Source organism: Balaenoptera musculus, chromosome 15, assembly GCF_009873245.2.
Source record: "Balaenoptera musculus isolate JJ_BM4_2016_0621 chromosome 15, mBalMus1.pri.v3, whole genome shotgun sequence".
Taxonomy (NCBI): Eukaryota; Metazoa; Chordata; class Mammalia; order Artiodactyla; family Balaenopteridae; genus Balaenoptera; species Balaenoptera musculus.
This window is the reverse complement of record NC_045799.1, coordinates 65,462,397-65,483,334: the sequence shown is the minus strand read 5'-3', so window position 1 is coordinate 65,483,334 and position 20,938 is coordinate 65,462,397. Positions and strand designations below refer to the sequence as shown.

The 20,938-nt window shown below is 44.6% G+C and overlaps 1 protein-coding gene across 1 annotated transcript in view; it reads right to left on the bottom strand.

Annotated features, from left to right (window-relative positions):
* Nucleotides 1-20,938, bottom strand: part of LOC118881649 (acyl-coenzyme A synthetase ACSM5, mitochondrial-like) — a 44,182-nt gene that overhangs the window by 8,689 nt on the left and 14,555 nt on the right. Inside the window, 4 exon segments of the mRNA XM_036826773.1 lie at nucleotides 2,137-2,256; nucleotides 3,328-3,377; nucleotides 3,380-3,426; nucleotides 19,464-19,591. Coding sequence (XP_036682668.1) covers nucleotides 2,137-2,256; nucleotides 3,328-3,377; nucleotides 3,380-3,426; nucleotides 19,464-19,591 — 345 coding nt within the window.

Below are 20,938 nucleotides of genomic sequence, written 5' to 3'. Positions count from 1 at the left end.
CTTCTAAATCTTAAATCCACTCCTTTTGGAACTCACAAGCTCTCACCCTTTGAGATAGTCACAGGCCACCAAATGCACCTGCCTCTTTTGACTGACAACTAATAAAAGGAGCGCTACTGCAACATTGCAAAGACCTAAGTGCTTCTATTAAAAATAACCACTTTTTGGTAGAGCAATCATTTCACAGTGAACTCAGGAAATGAGGATGTTGAGCATCACACCTTGCAGCCTGGAGATTTTGTCTATTGAAAAAGACACATCCAGAAAAAGATTCTCTTCAACCTCACTTGAAAGGCTCCTTTCAGGTACTGCCAACCGACCCTGTGCTGCCAAACTCCAGTAACTAGACTCTTGGATTCATGGGACACAACTAAAGAAAGCACCAAACCCTAACTGGATGTGCCCATCTGAGGGCCTGAAAGTAAAGATTTCCTGGAATTGAATCAAATGACATCTGATGAGAAAACTTTCCCAAGATAACTGGACCAGGCCTGGTGGAAGATTGTTCACCAAACCTTTGATGATGACATAACATTTCAAACGATCCTCAATATCTATGATCTTGGTAACATATGGGCTTAATAAATAAAAACCTCAATTGAAATAGAGCTGGAAGACCAGAAGGGGAAGCTCTCATGCTCTATGACAAGAGCAGAGCCCAATGGGAAGAAAAAGGACTTCCTCTTCTTGCCATTGAGCTCAGCCAATGAGAGACTTCCACAACTCAGCCAAGGAAAAGACACTATACTTTGAACTCTCAGCTCCTTCCCTGGATGCTTTGTTTACTATAGCCCTGCCAACTTCCTTTTCTCCTCTTCAAAAGAGTCCTCCTCTCCTTGTTGCAGGTGAACTTGCATATGGCTTGCCATGGTTGCAGACCCCGAATTGCAATCCTTTGCTGATCTCAAATAAACCCGTTTTTGATGGAGGAATAACTGACAGTCTATTTGTTTTGGGTAAACACCTTTCTCTCCCTTCCCTTCTATTTCCTTCCCCAGGTGTTGATCCCAAAGCACTCCCTAATAAACCTTTGCATGTTAATTTCCTTCCCAGAGTTCGCTTCTCAGAAAACCCACCTATGATAATTAGCCTGTGCTGACAAAGCATCAGTGAGAATCTGGGTTACATAAGAATCTGAGAGGTGTTAGGCGTAACGTGGTTGCTCTCACTTTCTACCCCAGACACAAAAATAATTTTTTCTTTCCCTGGAGCAAGGTTCTATTTTGTACCCACCTCCAAAAACTGGGATTCCCCTTCTGCATCAACCTCCATGCCTTAGTTCCCTGCCCCAGAGTAAAAACAGCTGAATACAGGTAGAGTGTATTCTATGCTATTTACCTTTTCCAGTAAGAGCAGTTCCTTTTTACTGTGGGGAGACACCCCTTCCTCACTCAGTTCATGTCATGGGTGTAGGGCAGCTCTCTCTCCCATCTTTCCTGCACTCTCTCCAGGGTTGATCACATGACTCAGAACTGGCCAATCAGAGTGCCCATTCACCTGGTCACCGGGATTGGTTTAATCATGGGCACCTGACCTCAAGTGGTCCAATGAGAATCAAGTTGAAGAGTTTTGCTGGTGCCTTTGAGGGAAAAGATGCTTTTTTTTTACCAGGATTATCTAAGCTGATGAAACTGTTTGGATCTGCTGGGGGCTATCTCAAAGGGATAGCATTTTAAGAAATGAAGCCAATACAGAAAGAAGGAGAGTCAAGAGATGAAAAAGACATCCCTGATCACATCATTTGAATGACTGGTATCAGCCACAAGAAAGCTTCCCCAACCTTGGACTTTTCATTTGTGTGAGCAATACACTTCACGTTGAATTTCTGTCACATGCAACTGAGAGAATCCTGAATAATATAGCAAGACCTCAATACCAAGAGTGGGAATATAGGCCAGGTATTGGCTAGAACTTGTTCCCATGGGAGAATATGACTTTCAATTCAGAGTGAATTAAAGGCCAATTTTCAGGCATCTAGACAGTTACTGGATTGTCTTTTTGGACTTTCTTGGTCATAATCAGGCAGAACTTTAAAGTCTTTGTCCTCAGCCTGAAAAATAGAAATACAAGAGGAGAACCATCTTTCCTTCCCTAAGTAAGGGGGAGCATGGGAATCCAGAGATGCAGAGACCTTACCTTCCTTGGGTACTTGCATGGGGCTGTCACTGACTTCACATGCTGCTGCAGCTCCTTGGTGAGCTCGTCTGGGTCATGGGACAGAAACTGTGGAGCCAGGGCCACAAATGCCTTGACTACCTACAGCAAGGATGAGGGCCAAGAGAGAATGATCAGAGCGCATCGCTGTCTCCTGGGATAATGGGAAATCGGTGCCAAGACTACCATCACAGCCACCACCTTTATATCCCCTCACTGGCACCTCCAGATATCTGGGGCAAGGGAAAGGGAGGAACTGGGGACAAGCACGGCCAAAGTTCCAACTCTCTCTCAAGTTGTTTACTGGTTGAGCAGGTAGGACTGTAGATTGAGACCAGGATCACCTCATATCCCAGGGACAGTAGAGAATGATGGGGGGGTGGCAATGGTTATAAGAGAAGAGAGGAAAATAGACTGAGGACAATAAACATAAATGATTTGTTTAACCTCTCCAAACTAGTTTGCTCACCTATAAAATAGAGATCCAATTGTCATACTTAATTAATGGGAAATAAAAAGAAATCATATATAGCATGGCTTAACTCAGTTCTTGGCACCCAGGGTTGGACCCCATTTGCCTAGTGGAGCCTATGATACTTCCCACACGTGCCAGAGGTATGATATTATCAATTTTCACCCTTCAGAAATATACCTGGACATCGACCCACATCTCTCCACCTTAACCTTTTCCTTCACATACACCAAGCTCCTTTAGATTTTATCTGGGCCTATTTCTGTAACCTTGGCATTATAAGTGGCTTTCTTCTTCCCCTACTTTCACTATAAACCCCACTCCTCGAAGGCTCTGTCTCTTGGCTCAAATTCCTCCTCTGTTCTGGTCAGGTCAGATTCTGATTCAAATGCCAAACAACAGGATAGAATCCCTGAAGCCCCCAAATAGTAGACTTTATATGGTGCTTGCTACATGCCAGGCTTTGCTTCAGCACTTTACAAATATTAACACATTTAATCCTCACAAAAACACTTCATCTTACATATGGTTAAACTGAGGCAGAGAGGCTAAGTAGCTTGCTTGCCCAAGGACACACAGCTAGTAAGCAGCAGGGCTAAGATTTGGACGCAGACTGTCCAGCCCCAGACAGTATGGGTAGTTAAGAGCCCCATACTCTTAACTACCATCTGCACACCCCCAGGCTACAGCTTCCCCATCACCTCTCCTCGGATGGGATCCGGGCTTCTTACTACAGCTGTCTCAGCCACAGCGGGTGCTCCATCAGTGCATTCTCCACTTCTGAGGGCCCAATCCGGTACCTGTAGAAGAACCTGTCCTTCAGAGAAAACTGGACACTCAACCTCTAGCTCAGCCCAAAAGTCTAGAATCAGACAGAATAAAGAACCAGATTACCCTTTCCAGCCCAGACACCAAGCTTACCCATTGGAGTTAACGATATCACCTGACAGGTCCATGAATATGGAATCTGCCATGACCAGATGTGCAGACTGTTCATTTTACAACTTGAACTACTACACATGGTGGGACTGCCCTGAACTCACCAACTTCAGCCCCCAGGTGGAACTGGAACTTCCCCTTTTATTTTATTTTACCCAGGGTCTCTCACCTACCCCCCTGGGTCCAGTCTGATGGATAATATTGATGAATTCATTCACCCATGCTCTAGGGCCTTTTCCCCAACTGATTCTACCTTCCCTTCAATCATCAGCCTAACCCCTGCTCCGCTCCACAAAAACACTCAAGGGCACCAAGATTTATTAGACATTTTTCTTGGGTCTAGATTGTTAGATTTGAAAGTTCTAGAGATACACCAGCAAGCCACCAGGGCCTGAGTCAATGTGCATATTTCTATAATGGCTGAACCCCTCTGTTCAGCTGAGGCACTTGTTTATGAGCAGTGAGAAGGATTGAGATTGACCCCTTGATAGAGCATCTTTATATCTTGTTCAAGGGTAGGGGTGTGAGCTCCAGGTTGAATGTTTGGTCACTGGGTTAAAAGGTGGCATAGGGAATTCATAGCCTAGCTCCTTCATTTGGAAGATAGGGGTATTGAAGATCTGAAAGATCAAGAGGTAAGTCCAAGGTCACACAGCCATTACAGATGGCAGAGCTGAGACCAGAAGCCAAGTCTCTTGACCTCCAGCCTGACTTTTTCTCCTGACAACTATGCAGCCCCTGCTGGCATTAACTCTGTGGCTTTGGGTCAATCTGTTAACTCCTCTGAGGATGCCTCCTCTTTTGTTGAATGGGGAGAATCCTATGCCTTAACTACTTCACTGGCATGTGAGAATAGAGTGGGACAATGGACAGGAAATGCTTGGAGAAGTGCACAGTGTAGCTGTGCCTTCATATCTGAGGCTCAGTTTTCCTCATCTGTATAATGGGAATGATATTTTCAATCTACAATTCTTTCATTTTACACACTTATGTACCACTGTTCTAAGTGTTTCACAAATATTAATGCCTTTAGATATCCATGATAATGCTATATTATAATACACATTTTACAGGTGAGGAAACTGAGGCATGAGAGATCAATAACTTGCTTAAGATCACACAGTAATTAGTGGAACAGGGTTTTAAACTCAAGTAATTTGGCTCCAAGGACTTCATGGGGTAATTGGAAGGATTAAATGAGTTTAATGTATGTGAACTGCTTTAGGAGAGTGCTTGCCATGTGGTACACTTGCAATAAATGGCAGCAACTATTACTATTGGATTTATTATTTACTTTATTATTTAATCATCTTGGTGTCAGAAGGTATGTGTTTGAGTTCTTCCCTGCCCATTGTTCACTGTAGTGGACTTGAATGAGTCTTGCAATCTCTGACTTTACCATCCTCACCCATATAGTGAGGCAGTTGGATTCAAGGATCACCTATTTTTAATATTCCAAGATCTGAAGATAGGACTGCTTCCAGCTTATGGTGAAATCTCAGCGTGAAGCATCTTGCATGGCTCTAAAGGAGGTCAATGGCATAGAGCAGAGGGATGGTACTTTAGGGAGGGGGAAGGGCTGCCCTTGGGAGAATGTTGCTATATATAGTTCAGGGGCAATAAGCTTTCTGTCATAAAACAACTCTTGGGGGCAGAAAAGGGTTACTGGAGAAAGATAATTCTTCAAATGGAATCTTAACGAGAGGCTAAGAAAGGCAGGGTGAATAGTCAGTCTTTTCTCTAGGCAGAGTGCCCATTCTCAGATGCTGAACACCCCTTGTCCCTATTTCTTACCAATGCCTCTTGGTAGGTAGGTAACTCTGGGACTCCCCTCACCCCTCTCAGAGCCCACTATCCCACTAGGAGACAAAGGGGGCTGAGCATGGCCTCCTCACCACATTCCTGGTTTAGGAATTCCCACATCACTCTCTTTCTCTGATGTCTCAGGTTGGAGTCTTTTTGACAATCCCTGCCTAGCAGTCATCCTACTTACATACCCCTAATGACAAGGACACATAGCTTTCTGAGAAGACTGATTCAGTCTTTGGCTGGTGCTGGTTTAATAAGAGAATGCTGATTTTCTTTTATTAAACCCAAATCTACCGCCTCTATGACCCCAACCCACTAGTCCTTTTTCCACCGTGGGGGGTGACAACAGAGCATGTGCAGTATTTGCAGGCCAACTGTGTATCAGCTACCTGGGGGGATTCTCAGATTGCTCCACGAGTCTCCTGGGCCCTTCTTTCTGCCAAGCCCACGTTCTCTTGCTTCTACCCTATGCTGCCTCCGCGGAAGATAAACATCTCGTTCATAGCACAGTGCCTGACACATAATAATTGCTCAATACATATTTATTGAATGAATGGATGAATTAGTGAACTCAGCCAAATTTTCCAACTCTGTGCCTCTTCTCTGCCCCATTACCTTCTCCATGCCAGCCCAGTGATTTATCACATCACTAGCAAAGTTAAATTTGGCAGGAATTTCCTGGTGGCCCCATGGCAGCGATGCCAGTTGCCTGGTATGAATGTGGGCAGTGCGACTGGATATCTGAGTCCCCCATAGGATGCAAAGCCCCTGGAGTTTCTGCAGCCAATGCACGTTCAAACCTGTGAAGGAAAGAAAAAACAGAGGTGAATCTTTCTGTACAGTCATCAGTTGCTTCAGGAGATTCATCTCAACTTTACAGGGTTCTTCCAGAAATTAATTTGTTGTGGTTTTGAGTGAATTGGCAGTCAGCACCCATCTCAGTCGCCTTCTGATGTGCCATTCTCCAAAAGCACAACACCTGCTCTAAATCCTATTTCTCTAACACCTATGACAGTTTTGTGAACATCCAATTCCATGTAATAAATCCTTTTGTGCTTCAAACACAGTGGTGTGGTAGACTGAATTGTTACCAACGATTCCCTGAGGTAGAATTATATGTATGTCCTCATTCATTTTCACATGACTTGCCCAGTGCATTCTGAAGAAGAGTGTATTTGTGCCTCTCATTGACTTTGGCTTGTCCTTAGGAGATGCTTTGGTCAGTGAGATATGAGTGGGTGTGATTGTGTGGTTGGTCAGAGACTCTTGCATTTCTGCCCTCTGCCACGAGAGTAGCATGTCCCAGATGGGCCTACCTCCAGCCTGGGTTCCAGAACACACGTGGAGCAGAGCTGAGCCCAGCACAGCCACAGGTAATCCCCAGACTCATGGGAAAAATATGTATGGTTATGAGCACCTGAGATGTTCGGGATGCTTGTTATTATAGCAAACGTTGACTAATACAAGTAGCATCTATTTCCTTCCACTGAGAATACTATGCATTTAGCACACAGGACCTAACATACAGTATCACTTTAGAAATTATAACTGTTGTGATTATCATTTCTATCTCTGCATTGGTTCCAGGGAAAGTAGTTCAAAGGCTACTGGTCTCTGAGTTCCAACATGTGCGCCCTGATGGGAGTTGCAGAATTTAAGTCTAATGACCTTTGACTTAAGGAATCCAGCCAGGAGTCCCACCAACTGGCCAGATTCCCATGCCCTGTTGTTTGGGCAGCAGCAGTCAGAATGCTTAAGGTCTCTGACACTTGGGATTCCTCTCCTATTTTCTAAAAGAATAAGGAATGAAGATTTCCTTACCAGCTCCTACACAGGAATATTTATTGCCTTTCTACCTGCTGATCTCTCTCTCCTCTGTGGCTGGCTCTTTCTCATTCTTCTGGCCTCACCTCCTCTGAGAGGCTTCCTTCCCTGACCACCAGCCAACTCCCATCCCACTTTGACCGCTCTTCTCCCAGCCACCCCAGTCCCTCCCTTTTGCTGTGCTAAACACTCCTTTTTCCTTTGCCCATTGCTGCCTCCTCACTAAGACCTGGAAGACCTGCCTCGGCCCCTGGAGATGGCAGACTGCTTTTCCCTGTGGACTGTCACTCTCCTTGCTAGCCCTGACTTCTAAAGATTGGTTAGTGCCATCATCAGGCATGACTCCCCCTGCCCATTCCTAACAATGTGCTCACCTGCCAAGTCTTTTCAGGAGGTCTCTCTGGAGATCTCTTGGTCTACTCCCTCCTGAGAAGACAGTGCCAGAACCCCTGCAGCCTTGGAGGAGGGCACAGCTAATCAAGCGGATAGCTCCAGGATCCCTGCAACCTTCAAAGAAGGCACAGCTAATCATTAACTGTGGACAATCCCCAAGCCTAACTTGGGGTAACATCAGTCTTCCTAGCTGTGTTTATGGATTGCACAGCCCTACAGCCTTGGGGCCAGCAGGAACTGTTCTTCCAACCCAGGGCGCCAAAGAGAGATTTATGTACAAGACTGACAGCAGGTTCATGCTCCGACCAGGAAGGGAGAAGCAGAGCTCACATTGGCTTGATGTACATCCTGTCCTCTCACTTCCTTTAGCCCTTTCCTCCGCCTGATTTCCCTCTTACTCTCAGTCTCTTTTAATGATTCCTCCTCATTTCCTTTATTCACACTCACTCCGTACATGATCTCATCCAGTATCGTAGCTTGAACCCCCGCTGCCTTGCCGATGACCGTACGTGTGTCTCCAGCCTGGATCTCTCTCCTGCACCCTAACCAGCTTGACCTCTCCCCTCAGATGTCTAACATGCTTTGCCCAGAGCTGAGCACCTGATCTTCTCCCCCTCGGTGAAGCATCCCACTCCGCCTGCCCCCTTGGCCATCTCAGGGAATGTTACCTCTTACGCAGCTCTTTTTGAGTCACAGGGTCAGAAAAACAAAACCCTTTCCAGATCATTGAGTGGATAATATAAAAACTCAGAGTGGAACAGTAACTTGCTTAAGGCCACACAGAACATCAGTCTCAGGCCCAGGCCTGGAACCCTGGCCTCCGGAAGGGTGGCTCATGCCCGGGTTGCTGACTTACAGTGGATCCTCAGGCGCCAAGATTAGAGCTGGAAATCAGAGGGCTCTAAGCTGCTGAGACAGGCTGTGTTCCAGCAACACCCACCAAAGGAAAAGTATCTCAGGCCACCTTGGCTCCTGTATCCTCGCAGATGGGGAAAGGACCCCTGATGCCACAACGCTTCCCCTCCTGCTCCCCTGCACCCCGTGCCCAGCCTTAGAGAGTTATTCCTTCGATGTGCTGGCCACCAGCCATACATCTGCTAAAAGAGCCCCATGACAGGCAGGAATGGGGGATCCCTGAAAACAGATGTCTCTGTTGGAGGCTCACAAGCCAAGGGCAAGACGAGGGTGCCAGTTACCTGGCAGTGACTAATTGCTGAGGGCACGAGTGACAGAGACCCACATTAGGGGACATCTAGGGAAGCCAGAAGGGCTTAAAGATCCTAGAAGCCAGGGTCCAGGGTCTGGTGAGAGAAGAGAAGAGGTATATCTGGAGAGGATACCCGAAGCAATTGGCTTTTCTCTGGGCAACCCTAGAAATAATACGCTTGAAAAACCTGTTTATATAGAGCAGCAGCTTTGTCCTGGGAAGAATTCCGGACCCTTTCTGGAGAAATTCATAGAATTTCACCACCTAGCCCCTCCAGTCCTAAAGGTATCCATCCTTTCTTAAACACCCCTGCAAAAGGTATTTCTGAATGTCTCAAAATCACACAGTCATGAGACTCAATTCTCTCCTAGGAAGTTCTCCCCAATATCTGCCCTAAATCCCTCTTGCTGTCACTGCTCTGTGCTCTCTCACTACCTACTGACAGAGAGGCTTCAGAGAACCAAGACCATGAGGACAGCTGTACAAGTCCTTCCCTTCTTTCCAGTCACTGCCTTTATTTTGACCTATTTGCCACAAAGAGTAGGAGAATACCTAGAGTGGAGACCTAGATCTTGAAGAATAAGACACCTGAGTTGCTGTCCCTGCTAAGGCTCTGTTTAATAAATAGTTGAAAATGCTTGGAAAGGGAGATGAGGCTTTCTGAAGGAATTTGGTGGCAAGACATAAGAATTACCTCCTTGTCAGTTCTTGGAGTCTCCTGAGAATCTCAGGCTCTCTCTGGGTCTACCAAGAGTCCTGAAATGGTCAGCTATTTCTCCTGTTGCCTTCTCTCCTTTTAAAGGCTCCCCACTCCGTCTTGGGTGTCTAGCAGAGACATCAAGGCCTCTCACCTCTGCCTCATTTACTTCCGTGGGTTGAGGAGGGATTTCACCTTGTCCCATCCATTCCTCCTCACTGCTGCTCTGAGTGCCTTAAATGCTTCTCTGCCTGAGATTGGATTTGTGCTTTCTTCTGTACCAGTCACCCCCTCTTCTGTGTACAAATACTCTCTGGTTCTTCAGCTCCAGTGGCTGGCAATCTCTTCATTCATGACTATACAGTAGGATTCATGGTTAAGTATCGGGGGCCTGAAGTTTGTCTAGATTTGAATTTGGCCTCCTCTATTACTGAATTGTGTGCTCTTGAAGAAGTTATGTTACCCTTGCCACACCTCAAGCCTCAGTCTTCTCGTCTGAAAATGGGGGATAATTCTAAAATACCTCTTAGACGTGTGAGGATTGAACTTGATAATGCACATCAAGCATCCAGCACATGAACATGTTTACAACACTTCTAGTATCAGAAATTGCTAACTTCAGCTGCTTCTGGAGAGGGGAGCTAGTTTGACTTTGAAACAGGTCAAAGTGTCCTTTTTTTTTTTTTAAACTTATTCAAATTTGAATTTTTATTTACTTAAAAGTTTTAATAGTTAAAAAATAAACCAAATGCATAGCACATAGTAAGCACTTAGTAAATCACAATGGGAGAGATTTGAAGGGGAGTCTTTGGACTTAAATTCACACAGCAGCCTGGGCAGGGGGCCTGGGGTCATTAACCTTCCTGCAGATCATGTGGATGCAGCAGATTTGAAGAATGATGGTCCTGATCCGGGAACAGTAGTTAGGGTCCCACGAATGGAAGGGAACCTAAGAAAAAGTCATTTGTCCTCCCAGAAATGGAGGCAAAAGGACCCACCCGATAATCTGGTTTAGACGTTCTGGAGCCAAGTTCCTCATGATAAGCCATGGAACACTGTCTTCCCTGGAAATATCTGTCCCTGTCAATTAGTCAACAAATATTTATTGACTGCTGCTCTCAGATGGACACAGAGGTAACCAACACAGCTCCCTCCCAGTGCGGAGGTGAGACAGCTAATAACATGTAAAATTGTTAAGTTCATTTTAGATACTGTTAAGGATAGGTCAGAGGTCAGATAGGTCACATCTCTACTCAGCACCTACCAGTGAATCCCAATTTCATGCAAAAGAAATGTCAAAGTGTTTACCACACCATCCAAGGCCCCGCATGGTCTTCATACACACTCCCATCCTCTGGCTTTATGTTCTGTCCATTTACCACTCACTGTGAAAGAGCCCCATTGACCTCCTGTTCCTTGAAGGCACGTTCTGCCTCAGGACCTTTGCATTTGCTGTTTCTTCTCAGACTACTTTTCTCTGGTATCTGTGGATAACCCCCTTCCTCCTTCAAATCTTTGCCAAAGATTTTTGACACCTTCTTTGTTACCTTGACCACCTACTTCAAATTTCCATCCACTGGTTCTCCCTCCCCACATTTATACAGTACTATTTTTTCCTTAATACTCACTGCTTTCTATCGTATTATAGAATTTACTTACACATTATTTTTTATCTGTCTCTTTGCTTTAGAATCTAAGCTACATGAAGACAGAGCTCTTTGCCGTGTTTTGTTCATTGATTTAGTTCAAGAACTCTGTAAAGTATCTAGCACCGAGTAGGTGCTCAGTAAATATCTGGATTAATAAATAAGGGCTATGAAGAAAAACACAGACTGACATGTAGAAAAAAGTGTAGAAAAAAACACAATACATGCCTTGGGTAAGGCAGGGCTGGGGAAGAGGAGCAGCTCTAAGCTGGATTTAAGTTTTGATTTAGTTTGGACTAAACATTTTAATACCTGAAAATGAGGCTTGAGAAGGAATAAAAAGATAAGGGATCTGCCTGAGGATATACAGTCCTTTGGGTGAGGAAGAGAGAGAAGACATAGTGGCACTGAATTTTAGTGACAGGAGTAAAAAATAGAGCTATTTTCTGACAGTAGCCCATCAAGCCCAGCCCATTTAATGTCTCCATCATTTCTGCCACCATCGGGTTAGGTAGGGTATCCTGGGATGCCCAAAAAGTTCCTAACGTGGGGATCCAGGGGAGCTTTGCAAAAGGAATGACTTTAAAAGCTAAGCCACGTGAGCGGCTAAGTTGAGCCCTCAGGCCAGGAAGAGGCAAAGTTGAACAACGGGAAGTTCAGTAGGAAGAGGACAGGGGCAGAGTCCAAGAGGGCAGACTGTTAAAGAGAAAAATCACAGGCCCCAAATGGTATCACTTGTGTTAAAGCCATGATACCGAACTTAGATTTAATACCTGACCAAATTGCAGTTTCAGCCTTCACCAGAAATGTAATGTTAACCAACCAGTTTGGAATTTTCTTAGTAGCGCCAATGAGGTAATACCCTGGGCCCCCTCTACCCTCCAAAGGAAGAAGAGGCATCTGCATGATAAAACCCTTGCCCTTGCCTTTCCTTCTCCACCCAAAGAAGATGCCCTGGCCTAAAAATAATCCTTTCTTTTCTTTTGCTAATAGCTCCCTTGCCCCACCCTTCTTCCTTAAAAACCTTCTATTTTGTGCAACCCTGGGAGAACCCTCCAGATTGCTAGACGAGATGCTGCCCTGTTCATAAGCCATTGAATAAAGCCAATGAGATCTTCAAATGTACCTGGTTGAATTTTGTTGTTTAACAAGAATTTAGGAATCTTGTTTTCCCACTGGAAAGGTTGGAAGGGGTCTTGGTAGGGTCTCCAGCTCCTGACAGAAAAAGGGGTGGAGACCCAGGGAGGAGTTGCTATGCAAGTCCCCACTGGCCTTCAGTCTCTTTATCTGTTAAACGGAGATTATAATAGTTTCTTCTTAGGAGATTACAATACTTTCTCCTTAGGAGATTATAATGCTTTCTCCTTAGGAGATTATAATGCTTTCTCCTTAGGAGATTATAATGCTTTCTCTTTAGGAGATTATAATACTTTCTCCTTAGGAGATTATAGTACTTTCTCCTTCGGAGATTATAATACTTTCTCCTTAGGAGATTATAATACTTTCTCCTTAGGAGATTATAATACTTTCTCCTTAGGAGATTATAATACTTTCTCCTTAGGAGATTATAATACTTTCTCCTTAGGAGATTATAATACTTTCTTCTTAGGAGATTATAATACTTTTCTTCTTTCTTACTTCTTATAATAAGTAGAATTAGATCAGATCAGTTTTCCCTAAAGTGGGCTTTGCAAGGTGATTTTACATGAGCAGTTTTCATGTTCATGATTATTTTGATGCGCATTAGAAAAAAGTTAACTGAACTACAGAGTCCTCTTCCAATGCATATTATATTGCTTAGGGTTTAGATATTTTCTTTGAAAGGTGAGCTGATTTCCGGCACAGATGGTGTGTGGCTACAGCTACAGTCCTGATGGTAGAATGGGAGTGAGTAAAGGTTGAGGTGAGTATTTCAGCAGAGCTTGCAGCACAAAGCACAGTGTGGAATAAATTGCCAATAAAGTGACAGCACTTGTCATCGCTCTCACTACCAGTGACTTCTGGGTCTGGGTGTGCTGGGGGCTCCCTATGGTAATGCAGCTGAGAGCTTTGCTTTTGACTTTTTGGAGCAGAACTGGGCTGAGGTGACCGTGGCGGAGTTGGCTGGGGAGTCCGGTGTGTTGCGGGGTGTGGAGGGGAGTCCTAACGGGAGAGAAACTGGGCCTCCCCCCACCCCGCTTTGTTATCTTTGCCTCGTTCTGATTGAAGTCTGAAAAAAGGCCCCTCGGTGGAGAGCTCTGATTATAGCTGGAAAACAGGCTGGTTCAGCCCAGGGCAGGGAGGGAGTCCAGAGAACATCAGCCCTGCAAGCAAGGAAGCTGAGGCTTAGAGAAGAAAGCAGTGTAACTACAATGACAGAGATAGTAGGTGCCACTTCCCCAGGTGTCATTTCCATCCAAGCCCCTGGCTTTCGGGGAACTGACATTTTGGAGACTCATTAGGAACTCCAGCGGCACCCAACACAAGACAGCCTCGGCTCAAGAGCACTGGTGATGTTGAGCTGGACCTGCATGTTCTCCTTGCCTCTGGTGCCGCCTCCTGTTAGGTATTGTGCAAATCACCAAAGTCCTCTGAATTTCCACCTTTGTAATAAAGCGAATTTGCCCAGTCTAGGAATGCCATAAAGACAAAAGACATAAAGAACAAGTAAATCACTTTGACAAGTTTTTTTTTTCTTTTTAAGGACTAGTGAAATTTTAGGAGGTACATTTCTCTGCCATAAACCTTCAGTGGCTCCCTTGCACTCACAGGAGGAAAACAAAATTCCTAAACCGCACCATCCTGAATAGGTCGTGAAAAGTGACGCACGTGTGGATGGTGGAGCTGGACCACCTGGCTTTTAATTCTGTCTCTGTGAGATACTGGCTGTGTGAACTTCAGCAAATTGCTTAACCTCTCTGTTCTATCTGTAAAATAAAGCACGTTGTCCACCATCCAGTTCTACAAGAATCAAGTCATTAGCCACTGCAGTTGCTGACCTATAGTACACACTGAAAGGAATTCAGAGCAAAGATCAGGAAGAGGTATTAACAGCCAACAGGCCCTTAGATAGTTAGATATATTTCGGGAGGAATTCTTATGAACCCAGATCCTTGCATCTTCCCATACTTAGAAAAGCACTAAAATCATTAACTGGGATATCTGTTCCTCGTGACTAGCAGCAATCTTCTGTTGAGATATGCGCTGGCGTGCACACACCCCTTTGCCAAAATCACACACATACTGGCCTCCCCAACCTCTTCTGAGCAGTTCCTCTGAGCAATCTGAGAGACTGTCCCCTCGGCTATAGCCTCAGTAAGTTCCCAAATAAAACTGGAACTCAGGGGCTTCCCTGGGGGCACACTGGTTAAGAATCCGTCTGCCAATGAAGGGGACACGGGTTCGAGCCCTGATCTGGGAAGATCCCACATGTCGCGGAGCAACTAAGCCCGCGAGCCACAACTACTGAGCCCATGCGCCACAACTACTGAAGCCCATGTGCCTAGAGCCAGTGCTCCACAACAAGAGAAGCCACCACAGTGAGAAGCCAGTGCACTGCAACGAAGAGTAGCCCCCGCTCGCAGCAACTAGAGAAAGCCCACGCGCGCAGCAATGAAGACCCAATGCAGCCAAAAATAAATAAATTAATTAATTAATTTCAAAAAACAAAAAACAAACAAACAAAAAACTGGAACTCACAGCTTTCACGTGCATTTTTATTTCAGTCAGCATATCTATAAAACGAGGGTGTTATCGGTACCTGTCCAACAGGACAGTTGAGAGTTAAAAAATTTAGAATTGTGCTGTGAGCTGTTTTTAGAAACACAAAACCTGTCTTTCCCACCCCAAGGCCTTTGCACATGCTGTATCCTTTGTTCAGAAAGCTCATCCCCACTTTCCTTACTTAGTTTACTTCCACTTTTCCTTTGATACCAGCTTACTGGGGACTTCCTTATGGAAGTCTCCTCTGATACCCTGAGTCCCCCTCAGTCTCAGTCAGTCCCCTCATCTGTGTTTTAACTGTACTCTTTGCTTCATGACATTTATCACAGTTGTGCCTTATTTGCCTTATCCTTTGATGAATAATATCAACCTCCCCATTAGACTGTAAACTCCTTAAGGGTATTGTCATGGGCCAAATTATGTCCCGTCAAAATTTATATGTTGAGGTCCTAACCCCCAGTACCTCTGAATGTAGCTACATTCACAGACGGGGCCTAGAGAGATGATTAAGTTAAAATGAGGTCATAAGGGTGGGCCCTAATCTAATACGACTGGTGTTCTTATAAGAAGAGGAGATTAGGACACAGACATGCACAGAGAAGGGGCTATGTGAAGACCCAGGAGAAGATAGCCATCTACAAACCAAAGAGAGGGGCCTCAGAATGAAACCAACACCGCCAATGCCCTTGATCTGGGATTTACAGTCTCAAGAACTGAGGGAATAAGTCTCTTTCATTAAAGCTGCCCCATCTGTGGTACTTTGTTATGGCAGCCTGAGCAGACTAATACAGGAAAGGACTGTTGGCTTTGCTTATCACTGTGTTCCCCGAGCCCGGGACGGAGTAGACACTCAATAAATATTGGTCGATGAGTGAACGGAAGTGCTAAGAGTCGGATAAGCAGCAGTAGGTTCAGTTTCCATCTGCTTCTTTTCTGCACGGCTGGTCTCAGCTGCCCAGAGTCATCCCTCTCTGTTTCTGGGCTTCTGAGACATGGCTTCAGGTCCCTGTATCTTTCCTGGGTGAGACATAACACACTAGCATTTGGAGTTGATGTGTTGGTATGTGGAGGAAGGACAAGACATGAGGCAGAGTATGGTATTGGGTGATTATTTCTTTAAAATAATTTTTTCATTAAAAGAGTTAAATATACTTACTGAGAAAATTTGGAAAATAGAGAAATGTAGAGGAAAGGAAAAATCTACCGTCCATTATTTTCAATACTCAGGAAAATTACTATTAACGTTTTAGTGTATCTCCCTCCAGTCTTTTTTCCATCTGTAGATTTTCCTTTACATTTCCAAGTTGTGGTTCTCCACTATACATATATTATTTTTTTTCTGATTTAAAATTAATTTAGCTCAAGTTTTCCCCAACACGTGTTTTTAATGACCACATAATATGTAATTGAGTTAACCTACCACAATTTAGTTACTCATTGCCCTATTAGTTAGGCATTAATTTTTTTTCCCATTTTTTTTTCACTGTTTTAAACAATGCTACAGGAAACATCTTTTGAATACTTTCTTTTGTAGTGATTCCCAAAGATGGAGTTTCTGAATTAAAAGGTATGACCAGTTTCTATGGCCCCAGATATTATTACCAAATAGCTTTATCAAAAGGGCCAAGTGGTTACACTTCCAATGGCAGTGAGATCACAAGCGCCCTGGTACTCTGGTGACCTGTCCTTTGGAGGGCCAGCTGAAAGCTCTTAGGAAGTAAGACCAGTGGCCAGCTGCTGAGGATGTCTCCAAATAGCCGGGGAGGTCAAGCCACCAAACACTTGCTAGACCAGACAGTGGCTCGGAACTCTGGGTTCAGAAGAGAGCAGATGTTCTCTGCTCTCTTCCAGGGTCATCCAAAGATTCTGGAGATGCTCATTTGGAAACTGAAAGCCTTTGATGTCTGTAGGGTTGAAGGGATGATGCTCCAAGTGGGGACTAACCAGTGATCCCACCAATTCCTTTTAGAAGCTTCAGAGGTCTATGGGGCCTTTTGGGGGCTGCCTCTTATCTCCCCACTCTTGTCTTCTCAATTTACTCCTTTGGATCTTGCCAGAAACCATCTTCGGCAGTTCTGAAACAGAGGCCATCTAGTGACCATAAAACAAAAACACTTGGAAATTATCATTTTACAGAAAGCCTTTCGACGTTTCTGGAAAGCCTCCATGATTCATGGTTTTCCCCAAACGGCAACAATGAAAACAGCTAGCCTGGAGCACATGCTCTTTCCAACAGTGTTTCAGTACCACCCACTGAATCTCCTTTATGTCAGTTCTTAGAGTGGGAACACAGTGTGCTATGGGGAAGGCCCAGTGAAGAAGCAGGGAGACAGGGCTGAAGCAGCAGCCAGGGTTATTCGTATCTTCAACCTCCCAGTGCCTGACCCTGAGTGGGAACCCAGGGAGCATGTGCCCATTTGATTTCCCAGCTTATTAAGTCCTCGAACCCGCAGATGTTTACCTTTCCTGGGGTACTTGTACGGAGCAGTCACCCTTTTCACGTGCTCCTGGAGCTCCTGGGTTAGTTTCTCTGGATCATGTGAGGAATAGGCTGGAGAAAGGACTATAAATGCCTTTACCACCTGTTGGGAAAAACAAAAACAAACCAACAAACAAAAAACAAAGAATCAGGCCTCATGTAACCACTCTTTTCTCCTTAACCTAGCCTTGTGAATAAGTGCTCACATTCACCAGCCCAACATGAAAGTTCTACCAGTGACTTGGACTCAGCCAGCAAATTGGATACCAATATTTTTCTGTTGCCTGCCTTTCCAGGATCAACTATTAGGAGTTATGGTTTTTATGGAGTGATTTTAGAATCCTATTTTCCAAACTATTCCCCATACCTGAAATGACACTGTTAGAAGCCAACATGCTTCCCTTAAGATGCCAGTACTTTGGAGAGAGGAGATTCACAAACTCCTTAGGGTTCATTACTTATGGGTTTTCCTGACTAGGAAGGCAGCCAGGTACAGGTTTGGACAGGCAGGGTTGGGGGAAAACGTGTACCGCTTGCAAGGGGAGGTGGGTCTTTCTGAGACTGCATGTATGAGTGTTTGCAATCGGCAAGCATTTTGCTGCACAGCTGTTTCGGGCATCCTGAGGGACGTTCTGCACCTTGGCTCTCTCTGCCCACATCTTTCTTGCAGGTTGCCTCCTGCCAAGGAAGAGAAATAGTCCCAACCTCAGGTACAACAGAACATGGTTTCTGACAGGAATGGAAGAGTTCAAAGGCCAGCATACAACTCTGTCAACAACACCCTAAGTGGTGGTTCACTGTCTTTGCATACTTCCCAGTGGTGGGCGTCTCACTACCATTTCATGTTCAGATAGATCTGGTGTTTAGGAAGGGCTTTCTCTTACTGCGAAAACTACCAAGCATTTATCGAACACTTTCTATGTGCCAGGCTCTGTTCTGAGCATTATACTTGGCTTAACGTTCAGCACACAGCCATTTGTCATAGCCCCAGTTACTGTGAGGCATGCAGGGCTAGGTGTACTTTTCCAGGCACAATTGCTCTACCCCATAGATGGGATTCTCACCTCGCTCACTCTATATTAGTGGCCTCAAATTTAGTGGGCTTCGGAATCACTTGGCTAGGGGCTTCTGGTCAAAATGAAGTTTCCTTAAGGCTGCATTCCCAGTCACTTTGATTCAGCAAGTCTCACTTTAGGTCTAGAACTCTATATTTTAAACAAAAATCCCAGAAGACGCAACTGTGAGCAGTCCAGGGCCCAGACTTTGCAAATCACTCCTCTGCCCCGAGGCTTCTGAAAATGCAGCTTGATCTTGCACTAACTTTCATAAGGTAACTACGTGATACTTTAGGATTATGTTGGATTTACAGCCAGTGAAAAGTTCATAGGTCTGCCTATGAGCTTATTTCTCTCATACTGTCTGTTCTTCTGGGACCCACGGGAAGGAATTTGCATTTCTCCTGAGAAAAGCCATCTTATTAAATTTGGACCATGTTTCTGACATATCAAGTTCACTTTAGATACTTATTTTGTCATCCCTCAAGTCAGTTATCCCTCCCAGGTTAGAGCCATCAGCAACCATGTTTGGTGTGCTCACTATATCTTTATCTGCAAATGGAAAAGGACATTTTATTGGACAGGATGGATGACAAAGCCAGCACCTGCCACTAACATCTCCCACCTAATAGCCCCTTTTGGACACAGTTCCATGTCAACTTGACACCAAAAGTGTTGATATCTTCCCATGGTGTCCCTCTAGAGCATATTTGTATCTCTAAAGACATGAGGGCAATGCTTAACCAAAAGGAATGTGTGTCTGTCTGATGGTGGCATTTCAGACTTTGTGGTACCTGGATGGGGTGAGATATGGGGGAATCTGGGCCTTCCAGCTTACTCTGCTGGGTGCTAATAGGCAAAGAACCAGGAAGTAATGCTCTTGATTGGACTAGTTACCTCCCCTCTGATGGGGTCCAGGCTGCTTGCTGACCACAGCAGACTCCAGGACGGCTGGGTGCTCAGCAAGTGCACTCTCCACTTCAACGGGCCCAATCCAGTAGCTGGAAGAGAAAAACAAATTCTTCCAAGTGTCCTCCCCTCTCCCATGAAGCTTCAAAGGGAGAAGGAAAGAGCAGACAACTTGACCTTGAGGAATTGATCACATCATTATTCCTTCCCATGAACCAAAAGTAGCCATCCTTGTCCATGTGGGCTCAGTCCCCTGTGATGTAGAAGTCCCCTCGCTCTGATGCTGCTGTCTTCTCAGAATTGTCCTGAAAGACACAGTGAGCCCATGAAGGGCCATCTGGGCACAGTCACTCAGGACACATGGCCTGAGCAGCCCCACGCGGAAGGCTGGGGACCCCTCAACAGGAAGTCCAGTGGCTAGAAGTCCCCACTGGACAGGGAGCCATGAATCTGTGGGTTTTCCCTCTTTGAACTGGAAGGAAGCTGCCAGGAAATGATTAAGGATAGCCGCCCACTGCCATCTGTAGAAGGGTCTAGGCAGCATACTTGCATGCAGGGGGGTGGGCACATGGCTATTGGCTCTGGTCTTAGGATAAAAGAGCACACTGATACTCTTTGTGTTCAGCAATCCTTGAAGATAGAAAGGGAGTGTCTGGCCAAGAGCAAGGGTAGGGGAAAGAGATGCAACACAAAACTCTGATTCTCAAAGCTTTAAAGTAAAGCTACTGCTCAGTACGAAAAAGAAACAAATTACTGGCACAGGCAGCGACACACATGAATCTCAAGAACGTCACACTGAGTAAAAGAAAGCAGACACAAACAAATGAATACTTTGATTCCATTTACATGAAGTTCTTTTTTTAACAAAAGGCAAAATTAATCTTCAGTGACAACAAATAATTTAGCAATTGCCTGAGGCCTAGGGATTGACTGCAAAGGGGCACAAGGGAACTTTTTGGGGTGATAAAAAATGTTCTATAACTTGATGTGGTGATGGTTACACAGCTACATACATTTGTCAAAAGTCATTGGCCTGTACATTTAACATAAGGGCATTTCATTGCATGTAAATTATACTTTAATTTTAAAAACGCATTCTGAAAAATAAAGAAAAAAGCTAAGCTGTCAATACCTAAAAATAAATGTAACACAAAATCTGTAAGAAGCATACATAGAAAATGTAAAATTCTACAGAACATTAAAGAAGATATACATAAGTGAAAAGATACACTTAATATCATAAAGATGTTAATTCTCCCCAAATTGATCTATAAACAATGCATCTCCAACTAAAATGCTAACAGTTCCACAGAACTTGACAAATTGATTCTAAAGTGTATATGAAAGAACAGAGGACCAAGAATAGGTAAAATGTTTCTAAAGAAGTTGAGTAAAAAAGAGAGCCTTGCTCTACTAGATATTGAGACTTATGATAATGTTTTTGTGGATAAGGCTTTATCTTTCTCAGGGTAATGACACTTGTTGTCAGGCTGGGCACTGGGAGATGTATTCAAAGTGCCCCCAGCAGAGCCAAGGCCCTCAGAAGGGAATGTGCTACACAAAGCTTAATAACCATATTCACCCCCAAATTGGGGGAGCTCTAAGCAGCCGTAGAAAATGAATTTTTCCCAAAATACTTAAGTGCCACAAAA